The sequence below is a fragment of the Sitophilus oryzae genome, unplaced genomic scaffold (assembly GCF_002938485.1).
Source record: "Sitophilus oryzae breed Bouriz unplaced genomic scaffold, Soryzae_2.0 scaffold_467_pilon_pilon, whole genome shotgun sequence".
Classification (NCBI taxonomy): Eukaryota; Metazoa; Arthropoda; class Insecta; order Coleoptera; family Curculionidae; genus Sitophilus; species Sitophilus oryzae.
The window spans coordinates 2,521,239-2,534,326 of NW_022147048.1; the positions used below are offsets into that span (position 1 = coordinate 2,521,239).

Consider the following 13,088-nt stretch of genomic DNA (forward strand, 5'->3'; position numbering starts at 1 on the left):
TTTTTAGGGTCAAACATTTCAAGTTAATGTATTCAAAAATTTTAGGAACGAAACATTTTCTTATTTAACAACATGGCGGCTTTCACTTTGTTGTTTTGGAGATTAAGATGGAGTAGTTCGAGTAGTCGCATACTGGACTACTAAAGTCGCAGTTCGGCCTTAACAGGTAGTATACTAGTCGCAAGATTGTCTAATTTAGTCATCCTAGAGTCTAGCTTGTGCCGCCCTCTATAATCTAAATAAACGAGGGAGTGGATAAACTATCGGTAATATATATCGATGTAGAATTTAGAATTTTTTTAGAATTTAGAATGAGTGGGAGGGGGGTTAATCACTTCGACCTTACAGATCCATTGTGTCCCCCTTTCTTGAATCATAACTCATAATACAGTCCCAGGGCTTTGACAAAAGCCAGTATCTGGGACGGTTTTATAGAGGGTAGTTCTCCATCTCCAATATCAGTCGTACCAAAATTCATGGCACGAATGGTTGTCGTCTCGCGCACTCAGTGATGAGGTGTACTGGTGTTTCACCATCTTCCCCACAGAATCTGCATTCGCCGTTTCTTCTTAGTTTCAATCTACTGAGGTGTTCATTGAGGAGACAGTGTCCTGTTAAAACCCCGTGACAATCCGAAGATTGTTCTTACTCAGACCCAGGAAGATCTGTGATTTTTCTTGATCATAAGCCCTCAGAAACTTCTTCGAGTGTCCTAGACCATTGCAAGATTTCCATTCCAGGTTGCGGATGGAATCTTCCAAGTTCTTGAGTTCCGCCTTGAGTTGGTTACCACTTGGAAAGCAGAACGGTTCTGGTCCAGTTAGTGGAGTGTTCGCTCCTTTCCTAGCTAGATTATTTGCTTTTTCATTGCCTTCTATCCCTTGGTGAGCAGGCACCCAGTGTAGGAGGACTTTGTTTTCTTTGGCTAATTTATTCAGCTTCTCTATGCATATCGATGTATATTTAAATTTAGTTTTATATGTACCTTTCTTATGTCCCAATTTAATTAAGTTTTTTTTTATAAAAAAACAAAAACAGCACTGACTGAACAGAACAATGAAGTGAAAATTTAAGATTTAAGGTTATGGTTCAATACAGTTGCAAAAAGGTAGTGACTCGACGTCCTACCAACGTAAGAATAAGGAAATCTAAACAACGTTGTAATTAGTAAAACAGACGACGTTTGCATAACGTTGGAATAGGTCCTGAAACTTACGTCGGAAAACTCTATATTGTCCAACGTTGTAACTACGTTGTCCGAATCACCTAAAGATCACTTAAGCAAAAAAGGTTACAAGACAACGTTTATTCGACGTCGCAGAAGCTTCTACTTTGCTGAGTACTAGACCAACGTCGGCACAACGTTATAAAAACGTTTAAATTTATTTCAATACCCAAGGTAGGGAGCTAACTATTTTTTGTAACTAATCCAACGTTGTGTTTAGTAAACATGTGGTCGCAAGTTGTCAAAATGCTACTTGGGTATTCAGCTGCAAAAGTGTTAAGAAGATATAATTCAACCTAGTTTTATTTCGTACACAGTTTTCTGTCAATATTGTCAGATTTCAAGGATTTTTCTTAATAAAAAAAATTTACCTATACTTCTAAACCAGGTATTATACCACTAACTTTCGGTTTCTCTGTTCTAGTATGCCACACATACACTTTAGTGCACTGGTCAGCTAGTGGTTCTAATTCTTCCTTAGTAGTAAAAAATGACAAAAATTCACTTTCCTGCATACCCTTTGCCATTTCATACGAGAAATTGGCATTTTTAATAGATAATATTAGGTCTAAACTTATTGCAAATCCGGCCATATCAATGGCAAACGGTCTGTTAGGCAACCATCCGCTTCGATAACCTGTTACTTTACCAGTCGTTCTGTCCACTATTGGAGTTTCAGCATTCAATCCGCCCACTAATCCCACTGGCCATACTCCAACTTTTTTAATCTTTGCCATCTAAAATTGCAAATATTAGAAATAGACAAACTTATCTCCTTAAATCGAAAAACGTACTTCATCAAAAAGCTTAATGTTGTAAGTATTATCATCGTCCATAAAATATACAACACCTTTGTCTTTTCCTAAAACTAGATTATCTCTAAGCCAATTTAGAGCTGCATTTCTTTGTTCGACTCCTCGATGTCTCTTTGCCTTAGGATTCTGAAATAAGGAACTAATAATCAACAACAAACTTTCGATTGTAATTGAGTTTGAAAATATTTCTACTAAAATTTATATAGGTGTGGGGGTAAATTTCACCTTTCCCATACTTCTCTTGATTTTTGTAAAAGACAAATATTAAAGCGCTTAACAAAACATAGTCACCCTAAATCTGATTCAAATTGGAATAACGGTTCTTAATATATGTTAAAAAATGTGTTTATTTTTTGAAGTTTGATGCCAACGGACAAACAAAGCGCTTTTGTATAGGTATATAGTAGTTATATATATAGTTTGTATATGTGTATAGTTATAGGTATAATTAATTAATTAAAATTTGATAAAATTAATAATATTTTTTTTCATTGATAAACTAAATATTTACATATACTGTGCGGAAATTCACTGGGGTTTATGTAACTTTATTTTGTATATTGTACTATCTTAATTGTAGTTAGTGCAAAAGCCAAATTTAACGATAACGGTGTAACGCTAACATGAATACAATAGGGAGTTTTCGTTGCTTACAAATTGCAATTCCGGTTAACGCTAATTGACAACTTTGACATTTCAATTTCGATTATCGTATATCGTAACCGCTAGCTGCCGATATTTTACGGACGTTAGCCAAAGCCGTTAACATAACGGTACGCATGCACACTAGCGCAGTAGAAACACAACATTGAAAAATACAGATCTAACCTAACCTCATTCTATTTTGTTTATGTTTTGATTATTTATTTTATCTGTGTTAAACTCGTTGGGAATTCTTAGTGCTTCAACTAATCGAGGAATGTCTTTTTTTTCAAAGCGGAAGTTAGCTTTGCACTCTTGGTCAGATAATATTTCTAGGTTGAACTCCCCATAAAGTTCTGCTCGATATTCGATGTTGTTTTCAAACCCTTCCAACAGCATAGCATCCTCCAAATCCGATTCATCACTAGAGTCCAATAAAATTAAATTGTCCATCCTATATAGCGATACCCAATAAAGTCATATAAAGCACTTTCAAATCAAACAACATAACAAAAACCAAAAATCAAAACACTACGCTACGGGCTGTGCTCAGCTGTCAGTTTTCGGTTATCGTATCGTATGTCGGCTCCGAACCGATGAACCGAAAGTCGGAAAACTGTTTTTTTATCTGTCAAAATAGCGGTTATGGTTACGTATCCGTTAACCGTACCGTTGAATTTTTTTAAAGCAACGAAAACTCCCTAATAGCTCCCTACTAATAGCGATAGCATCTTAAATGTTTACATCTATGGATCAACTCAGGGTGCAGCCACACTATCCTAAAAACGGCGTAAATTATAAAATAAATATAATAAAATTTCTGACAGATGAATGTTTCAGCCAATAGAATTACTGGAAATCTATTCAAGGTCATTACGCCGTTACGCCGATACGCCGTTTTTAGGATAGTGTGGCTGCACCCTCAGGAAATACGTGAAAACCAATATGGCGCCAAAAATGATGACGAAACCAAACTTCGCGAATTCTAGTAGGTAGTAGTTCTATGTCCACAGAATATTGGGGCACCTTGTATATCCATAGATAAAAAAATTCATCATCATTGATTTTATGCAATTTTATTGGTTTATTTAAAAAACTACAGCAGATCTCATCAAAGAGATGAGATCTGCGATTTTTCAACATGCAGAATATTTTTAACTGCACAGACCACAGATTTAAAGGGAACTGTACTAGATTATAGACTAACAAAAATATCTTTTATAAAACCTGAACGAGTAATGTAAAAAGAACGCTATTGATTTGGTCCTAAGATCTGAACTGTACAATTTAGCATGCAGATAAAATTGCTGCGTGTAGGGCCACTTTTAGAAATGCTAAAAGATCACTACATACAAAAATTCATCAAATTGCAGTTCTATGGTAACTTGACACAGGTTTTTTTATGGTATATTAATTTCGCATTTTAATTATAAAACTATATTATTTACCTTATCCTTAAATTTCTCAAATGAAGCTGTTTGTGCTACCAAATGAGTAGCAATAAGTTTTGATTCTGAAATTACGTTACGTACTATATCGCTTTTTTTTGCAGCATCTTCGATGACAATCCAGTGAATATTTTGGATCAACTTAAGCGTTTGTGATATACGTGTCAACTCGGCTCTTTGTACATATCTCCAATACGTCGGCGTTATACAGTAAATAATAGGTCTATTTTGATGATGTTTTTCTGCCTCTAATTGTTGCAATAGTAAAACTTGCTGTTCTGTTAATTGCAATTTATCTTTATGTAATTCCAGAGATTCTTTCAGAATTTGCAATTTGTCGATACCTGAAAGTAAAATAATGACCACTTTCCAAATATTTTTATCTTGAACCGAATTTTTACCAGACTCTATTACTGACAGTTTCCAAATTACCAAGAGTGCTAAAAATATCAAAAGATAAAAAGTAAACTTTTTAGCTTTCATATTATTGTTAAAATTCTGAGATCGGTCCATAGGAAACGCTATATTACTTAAATAAATTATAAAACATTTCAAATTAAAGAAAGAATGACAATGACATTGAACAACTTGACCTGAATAAAAATCAAGCAACGTTGCTACCAAAATACGCCAAACTCCCGAAACATTTGATCACTAATCACTATGTTAATTGCGTATAAAATATTAGTAAAAAAGGATATTGAAGAGAAAAATTCAAGAATAAAAAACTCCCTTGAAACCCCATTGCTTGAAACATATTCATTAAATTTACTGTTTAAACATTTTACCTATATTGAGCAGAACTAACAAAAGAATAATTAAAACTAAATAGCGTTTATGGAACATTCTTCTAGCTTTCAGTATATGAAACATCGTATTAATCATAACGTAAACCATTTGAAAAGCAAATACTAAAAATTTACGTTGCTTTCAATTTAGATGTCAATAAAGATTAAGATTATGGATTAAAGACTTGTTATCTATCGAGGGCTAATCTATCACTCTGATGAATTTTAAACCTTTTCACAGGAATTATTTACCCATTTGGCAACAACGCAAGAAGGATCTGACAGATGACGAACAGGCAATTCTTGTAAACAGCTGATTGTCAAAAATTTGTAAAAGAGCGTATAAAAGAGTAAACAAGCGTAAATTTTAAATACAAATAATTTATTTTGTCTCTTTATCTTCTTGTATTAGGGTGTTTACAATACGAATGTTAATAATTAAACTGCTTTAGAGTGTTCGAGTGAATTTTATAGTTGATTTTTTTTATATTTGTATACGATGGATAATGAACTGCCTTCTGAATTTGATCTAATTGTTGTGGGAACCGGTAATATATTACATTACAGGAACATACAGGTATAATATATCTATATTCTAGGTTTAACTGAATCAATTATATCAGCGGCTGCGAGTCGTATCGGAAAAAGTGTTTTACATATTGATAGGTAAGGACATTTGATTAGAGCCTTCAAATTATATCAAAGAACATTTTAATTTTTAGTAATGATTATTATGGGGAACAATGGGCTTCTTTTAATTTCAAATCCCTTCATAACTGTACATTTTCAAATAATATTAAAAAGCATACAGAAAACAGCTCAGATCTTTTAAACTTTAATAATGATTCTTTTAATATAAGAAATTTTTCTGCTGAATGGCATGTTCCTGAAAAAATTGGTATTTATTGTAAGAATGATGATTCTAAAAATCGTCAAATAGAAAGTGTAATTAATGATTCCTTGAAGTTAGAAGAGAATAATGAGAATTCCGTTTTTTTACGTGAAGAAATACTTAACAATTCAAGGAAATTTAATATTGACTTAATGCCAAAGGTAGGCAACTATTCCTTTTAAAGAGATCTTGCATTAAATATATTTTTTTATTTCTTAGCTACATTTTGCAAGAGGTGATTTTATAGAATTGTTAATTTCCTCCAATATTGCACGATATGCAGAGTACAAAAGCGTTAGTAGAATTTTAACATGGTTAAATAACCAGATAGAAGCAGTACCTTGCTCAAGATCAGATGTATTTGCTAATAATAAGGTGTCAGTTATTGAAAAACGTATACTTATGAAATTATTATCACTAGTGGATAAAAATGATAATACAACCGGTAAATATACTATTCTATGGGGTAATTTACAATGGTACAATTCTTATTTTTTAGATAGCAAAGATAAAACATTTCTGGAGTTTTTGAAAAGTAAAAAATTAACAACAAATCTTATTCATTTTGTGCTTTATGCCATTTCCCAAGGCACTGATTCTACGTCCTGTATAGATGGAATGGCAAATACAAAAAGGTTTTTAAATAGTTTAGGAAGGTTTGGTAAAACTCCTTTCTTATTTTCAATGTATGGTAGTGGCGAAACAACCCAGGCGTTCTGCAGGTTAACTATGGTTATATATACCGGGTGTTGCATCGTCGAGCGGGACATAGGAAATCCCATGTAAATTTTAATAGAGTCAATTATTGACTTCCCTAATTATTTTAGAGAATGATTCTATTTAGGTTTATTGAAGAGCACTAAAACCCATATTCAAAAGAATAACTTTAGATATTTTTGATTAGCCCGTTTTCGAGTTATCGCCGATTTCTTTTTAAATATTTCTCCTTTCTTATGGCCCTGTATTTACTTATGAGCACCAGTCAAGGTAAAAGATAACTGTCAAATGAAGTTGTCATTTCAGAAATTTATCTATTTAGTGCTTTATTATTATTGAAAATTCATTCCTACATCGGAAATCTTAAAAACGTATTTATAAATACAAATTAATATGAATTAAAGTAAAATAAAGTAATCAATTACAAGGTTAATTATAGTATTATTACAATATTCAATAACTTATTAATTTAGGTACTATTAAATTGTTAGAACTTTAGGATTTAAGATGTTCAAATATTCCTCCATCGACTGCTAGACAATAACCGAGGCGATCATAAAATTCTCTTCTTACATTCGCTAGTTGATAAACTGAAATTCTATTGCATTCGGCAGAAATAGCATTTTTTAACTCGTCTAGATTTGGGTATTTTTTTATCCTTGTATATCCTGTTTTTTAAATGGCCCCTGAGAAAGAAATCATTTGGCGAAATATCAGGAGACCTTGCTGGCCAATTTACTATATGATTTAGGCCAATAACGTTTCCGTTAAAACTATTGTCTAAATATTCCCGAACAGCCAGGGTGCTATGTGCATCCATTTGGTACCAAACTTCCTGATTTTCCCTAGCGGCACACTGTGGTCAATTTTGTCAAATTAGCTGGAAAAAAATATTAGTGAAAATTACTTAACTTTGATTAATAACTATTTCTGATTTTATATGTTAGGTATCATAAAATTACATTAATAATATAATTAATAAGAACAGGTCGTATACAGGGTGTATAATAATTAAAAACTTGGAAAAGTTTCGTTATTTTTTATTTTAATTAGATTTTGGTCGCGATCATTTACATATGTTAGATATTTAAAAATTATCATATTCTAAGAATAATACTATGGATCTTACAGATTTTGCTAACAGTTGCTTTTAAAAAGTCAACAACCTCCAAGCGTTTAATCTGGGCAATACGTCCTAAAAAATGGCCTGGACTTAACAGACGGACTAGGACAGTAAATTTGTAGGTTTGGTAAAGTTGTCTAATGGTTTAACTATCAACTTAACTTTATTTAAAACTGAAACCTCATAAGACTTGTTTCTGCTAGTTCATTAAAAAATGTATATTCTAATAATTTAAAAAAATCTAACCATATCAAACTTATTTACTCATATTTAATACTCAACAGAAGAACATTAATGTCAAAAAACTTACCACCAACAATTGCTCTTTCCATTTTAGATAGTATTAATGACATATAACTTTTTGCACGGAATACCCAAATTAAAAACTTTATTCATGTGCAAATAACAAGATTATTTAGTTTAGTTTGTCAACTATACTACATTTTCAATCAAAATAACAGTAAATTCGCAACGACCTTTGACATATTTGTTAATGAAATGTTCTTAGCAACTATTTCAAAGCCTACTTATGGAGTTTTTGACGCCGCTTAGCCTCATCAGATTTTTTAATATTTTCCTGTTAATTTTTAAAAATTGACCACAGTGCGGCATCATGTAAAGCAGGTAAAATATGATTTTCGAGTAGTTCCAAATAATATTCTGCATTTAAATATCGCGTAAGAAATAATGGCCCGATAATATTGTGTCCGAATATCCCTGCCCAAACATTTACTTTCTGTGGATATTGCGTCCTTGTTTCGACAAACCTGTGTTGGTTTTCTTTGTTCCAATATCGATAATTTTGAACATTGCATCATATCAAAACAAAACGTCTGCCGCCGTATTTCGTCCACATCTCGTAGCTCTTGGTGCTTTTCATATTTGAAGGAATAGTATTTATGTCGTTTCAAAATTCGAAACGCTGTAGTGTGATCTATTCCTATTTCATCCTCAAGTTTCCTTGTGCTGATCTTTCCATCGTTCTCTTCCACGCACCATAAAACAACCATTTCCTTGATAATACCATTTAATCATCAATACTTTTTCTTCGGTAGTGTAATTCATGACTAATATTTTCGATGTATAGGTATGAGATTTTAATAATAATAATAAAGCACTAAATAGATACATTTCTGAAATGATAACTTCAGCTGACAGTTATCTTTTACCTTGACTGGTGCTCATAAGTAAATACAGGGCCATAAGAAAGGAGAAATATTTAAAAAGAAATCGGCGATAACTCGTAAACGGGCTAATCAAAAATATCTAAAGTTATTCTTTTGAATGTGGGTTTTAGTGCTCTTCAATAAACCGAAATAGAATTATTCTCTAAAATAATTAGGGAAGCCAATAATTGACCCCATTAAAATTTACATGGGACTTCCTATGTCCCGCTCGACGATGCAACACCCGTTATACCTATATTATAGTCACATAGTGTATTCCGTCTTTTCATGAAGATCCTAGGTCACTTCATGAAGCGTCGCGTCGGTTAGGTTAGCAGTCTAGTTATCACACTAGTTATGTTATTAGGTTAGTTTTTTTCATTAAGTGACTAGGCTTTCCATGAAAAGCCGGAATACACTATGAGACTACGACATATACAGGTTGGCGCACCTCATTCGCCTCGGTTGATTATACGAGAAAAAACGGAAAGATGTAGAAACAAAATATTTTATGGGTATATGTGGGAAGGTACATCATCTAAAATTATTTTGAAAAATACAGGGTATGTCAGAACTAAGATCCATACCAAAGTTATATTTTTTCTTATGGAACACCCGGTATTTTATTTAATTTTTAGATTTTTCGACATAAAATAAGGCATTTATTATAAGCGTTTAATATGTTTAAAAGCTTTGGTTTTTGAGATATTTAAATATGCCTGAATGGTTTCTTAACTCTTTTTTACACTTGTTCTATGAAGACAAAATATAAATTCAAGCTGAATATACAAAAAGATAAAAACTTGAATGTAAAGACAGATTGGACACATTGTTAGTTCTTAGTAAGAAATATATTAGATATAGAGACATATATACAACTCCACAAAGAGAGAATATAATAATGTGTTAATCAAGCGTTTTTCTTTCCGTTTTCGTATAATCAACCGAGGCGAATGAGGTGCGTCACCCTGTACAATTTAGCAGATTATTATCTGTTTCTTTTACAGGCTCAGTGCAGTGTTTGGTGGAATTTTTGCATTGAATCAACCAATAGCGGGATTAAAGTTAGACAACAACAGGGTAACTTCCCTGCTGAATGGTTCTCAAGAAATTAAAGCAGAACATTTTGTTTTGAATATTGAAAAAGCTCCTGTAGAATTGGTAAATAACTTGAAAGTTACAGATTATATATCTAGAGCTGTTCTTATAACAAACAGATCTATAATGCCAAGCGAACAGGAACATCTAACACTCCTAATATATCCACCTGAAGACAAAGGAAACAGTGTTACACTTATTGAAATGGGACACCTTACAGGCACTTGTCCTCAAAATTTTTGTTAGAGAAATCTAATTTGATAGTTTTTTGTTTTTCTAAAGGAATATTTTTTTTTAGATTTAGTACATTTAATAACAAAGCAACAGTCAAACCCGAAAGATGATTTTAAACATGTTGTGGCAAATTTATTTGAAAGTAATTATACCCATTTACAAGTAGATGGAAAACCAAATATGTTATGGGCTTGTTACTTTTCAATACCCAATACCAGCGATTTGAAGTTAAACGATAATGACCATTTAAACGTTCATTTATGTGATGGTCCAGATCTAGATTTGGATTATGACTATACAGTTAAAAAAGTAATGATAGCAATATCTACTAAGGGCTGGCAAAGGTTAGTCTTGGGCCGAGATTTCCGATATATAAGAAGAGTACAAAGCGTTTATAATGTATTGAACAAAGAGAGAACAGTAAACACGTTGCCAAACGCACGAAATAAACCGAGAAACTGCGCACATTACTAAGAGACGTAGAAGGGGATCTAGCAGATTTGTCGCAGTACACCGGTCGACCCAATCAGTACTTCTGTCAGTACCTAACGTTCTAGGGAAAGGTGTACATCATGCGTTCAGCTTCACGATTTAATTACGTCTCGCGATACTTTATTTATTAACGAGACTTTGTAATTTTCCTCAGAGCTTGAAAATTTTTAAGTGTTTAGAAACACTTGCATTTTTGGTAACAATAAGTGGAACTGAGTTGGAGTTTGTTTGACAGTAGTCGCGCTATTAGAACTCTGAATTCAAAATGAATCGATATCTCAAAATCTATTAAAAACAATTGATTGCAGTTTTTCAAAAACTTTCTTAACATTTCTGCTACATTTTCTTCGCAGACAGTATGTGAAAATATTTATAAATAAAAAAAAATCAATACCCATCTAAGTGGTTCTTATGGCGTGTTATGTGTTAAAAAGTTGATTTTTTAAATTATCGCGATTACTGACGTTTTGTCGTTATAAAAAAATGGACACCCTAACGATAACCTTATAATTCCATTTCAAATGCTCAGAAACCTACCTAATGATTTTATCTAGTTATCTTTTTGAACAAAAAGTCGTTTAAAAATAAACGGTTTGCGATCGTGATTTTACTTTACCTGATAGCGAAATATGTACCGGCAACACCGCAATAGCGCACCGTCGCATTTCTCTCACTCCGACTTAATAAGATCCCTATGCGATTTACTTCCACACATGTAAGTTCCGACCCAAAAGTAATAGTTGCCAGCACGGTATATTAATATTCAATAAATTATGTTCTAACTGATCTTTTAGGCGAAAGACATTTTTCAGAGAATATATCCAGATATAGAATTTTTACCGCGGGCCCCAGACCCAGATGAAATTATTTTTGGAGAAGAAGAACAAAGTAAATTAAATGATGTATGTATTTCTGAGACGCCCCCAAAATAAAAAAATAATATATAAGTATGATCAAGCAAGTTATACTTATATTATTATACAATATTCATTCTTTACTACAAATATTTATATATTAATAAGTTATTAAATTATGCATTAAATATATAAGACAAATATAAAGGTTTAGAATCAATATATTTAACTCAAATTTTTTGAATTATCCCCAAGCTTGTGTATTGCAGTAGTGTAAAACTAATGTGCCTTCACTATTATAACAATCGTATAAGTTTCGCACTATTTGATCTGGGGATGGTGCAAAGCTCTGATTAACATAAAGGAACTGAAAAAGATGTACTATTATATTAAACAGTACCATAACAACCGATAGCAATCTTACAAGTTTTTCATTAACTTCTAATTTCAAATATTTCTTAATAAATTCGATAATCCATCCAATTGGTTTGTCACTATCAACTGTCCATTTTTTCTTTTTCATAATTGGAGCATTTCCTGTGGGTTTTAGTAAAATGTCTACTTTTTGTTTTTCTGTTTTCAACAGATTTGTTGATTCACCTTCTGTATTGAGATTCATCAATTGGAGAGTATTTTGGACTTCCTTAATGTCCGAGTTCTCTTCGACTTGACTCATTTTAATATTATAAATGTATTTTCGCAATTTGACTAAATATTGAAGGCTAGCTCTCTCTCTACATATAATCCTAAATCAAAATTAAGGAGTTACGGTTGAGTGGATACTTCAAATGCTTGATGGTTTGTCTAGCAAAGTTCTTGGTAATATTGAAAAATTAATTCAATTTCGTTTTACACCACCCAGAATCTGTGATCATTTTGAATTGGCACAAAAAAAAAATGAAAGACCCCTAAGGGATCAACTTTAACGTTAACCCCCTGCCCCTTTGAATTTCCCTTACAAAAATAATATTCTACGATAATGAAATTATTTTACTATAATATATTTAATCACTGTCAGAAAAAAAATATATAAATAAATCTTCGTTGATATGTTGATCAAAAACCAAAAACCAGTCACAACTGTCAACAAAAAATTGTAGTTTGTAGTTTGTAGGTTATATCAGCTGTGATATGCGATATTTGGTGATATCAGCCCATGGATCATGGATATATAGTTTAGCCATAGCATAATCTGTGGCGCAAGCCATAGAAAAGAAAACTGCATTGCATATGCATTTCAGTTGACAGGGTTGGTAGTTGGTGGTGTGAATTATTACACATATTATAGGATGGTGACTCCAGGGTTCGGAAAACAACTACATGTTACTTTACTTTTAAAAACTACATTAACTACATTACATGTAGTTAATGTAGTTTATGTTAGGGGTGTAGTTTATGTATGTAATGTAAATATCAAAGGTTTGAGGTGAGGTTATAATAAGTTCAAGCTTTAGAAAACACATAATGTATTTAAATTAAATTAAAATTAATGTGTAATATTCACATCATGTTCTAAATAATATATTTAGACCTCTCGTACAAAGAAAAATTATTCATAATATCAATACGTAGTTTATTACCGTAGTTTTCATGT

At 32.2% G+C, this 13,088-nt stretch overlaps 3 protein-coding genes across 4 annotated transcripts; 1 reads left to right on the forward strand and 2 right to left on the reverse strand.

The window, feature by feature from the left end:
* Positions 1 to 1,416: 1,416 nt before the first annotated feature.
* LOC115886089 (galactosylgalactosylxylosylprotein 3-beta-glucuronosyltransferase I) lies at positions 1,417 to 5,120 on the reverse strand. Its single transcript, XM_030905139.1, has 5 exons — positions 4,919 to 5,120; positions 4,532 to 4,570; positions 4,131 to 4,474; positions 2,020 to 2,166; positions 1,417 to 1,962 (listed from the first exon to the last, which is right to left on the reverse strand). Exons 1-5 carry the CDS (start codon positions 5,025 to 5,027, stop codon positions 1,597 to 1,599), a joined length of 1,005 nt encoding a protein of 334 aa, XP_030760999.1. The 5' UTR covers positions 5,028 to 5,120; the 3' UTR covers positions 1,417 to 1,596.
* A 55-nt stretch (positions 5,121 to 5,175) lies between these two features.
* Positions 5,176 to 11,723, forward strand: LOC115886084 (rab proteins geranylgeranyltransferase component A 1). Of its 2 annotated transcripts, XM_030905130.1 has the most exons (8): positions 5,176 to 5,466; positions 5,518 to 5,584; positions 5,641 to 5,971; positions 6,030 to 6,255; positions 6,310 to 6,532; positions 9,824 to 10,155; positions 10,213 to 10,457; positions 11,435 to 11,723. In XM_030905130.1, the coding sequence occupies exons 1-8, from the start codon at positions 5,418 to 5,420 to the stop codon at positions 11,570 to 11,572; spliced, it is 1,611 nt and encodes a 536-aa protein (XP_030760990.1). In that variant the 5' UTR covers positions 5,176 to 5,417; the 3' UTR covers positions 11,573 to 11,723. The 2 variants fall into 2 exon arrangements, with proteins under 2 accessions (XP_030760990.1, XP_030760989.1); XM_030905129.1 differs by having other exon boundaries at positions 6,030 to 6,532.
* Positions 11,583 to 12,602, reverse strand: LOC115886094 (autophagy protein 12-like). Its single transcript, XM_030905144.1, has 2 exons — positions 11,919 to 12,602; positions 11,583 to 11,861 (listed from the first exon to the last, which is right to left on the reverse strand). The coding sequence occupies exons 1-2, from the start codon at positions 12,168 to 12,170 to the stop codon at positions 11,739 to 11,741; spliced, it is 375 nt and encodes a 124-aa protein (XP_030761004.1). The 5' UTR covers positions 12,171 to 12,602; the 3' UTR covers positions 11,583 to 11,738.
* Positions 12,603 to 13,088: the final 486 nt, after the last annotated feature.

What these genes read in the sequence shown, in the direction of transcription:
- LOC115886089 (XM_030905139.1), bottom strand. Translation starts at nt 5,027, where the DNA reads ATGGTTTACGTTATGATTAATACGATGTTTCATATACTGAAAGCTAGA. An exon ending in ACTGTCAGTAATAGAGTCTG is followed by an intron (nt 4,475 to 4,531) that starts GTAAAAATTCGG and finishes TTTTACTTTCAG; the next exon opens with GTATCGACAAATTGCAAATT. An exon ending in TTGAGAAATTTAAGGATAAG is followed by an intron (nt 2,167 to 4,130) that starts GTAAATAATATA and finishes TCCTTATTTCAG; the next exon opens with AATCCTAAGGCAAAGAGACA.
- LOC115886084 (XM_030905129.1), top strand. Translation starts at nt 5,418, where the DNA reads ATGGATAATGAACTGCCTTCTGAATTTGATCTAATTGTTGTGGGAACC. An exon ending in TCTAATTGTTGTGGGAACCG is followed by an intron (nt 5,467 to 5,517) that starts GTAATATATTAC and finishes TCTATATTCTAG; the next exon opens with GTTTAACTGAATCAATTATA. An exon ending in ACAACCCAGGCGTTCTGCAG is followed by an intron (nt 6,533 to 9,823) that starts GTTAACTATGGT and finishes TTTCTTTTACAG; the next exon opens with GCTCAGTGCAGTGTTTGGTG.
- LOC115886094 (XM_030905144.1), bottom strand. Translation starts at nt 12,170, where the DNA reads ATGAGTCAAGTCGAAGAGAACTCGGACATTAAGGAAGTCCAAAATACT. An exon ending in TAGAAGTTAATGAAAAACTT is followed by an intron (nt 11,862 to 11,918) that starts GTAAGATTGCTA and finishes CATCTTTTTCAG; the next exon opens with TTCCTTTATGTTAATCAGAG.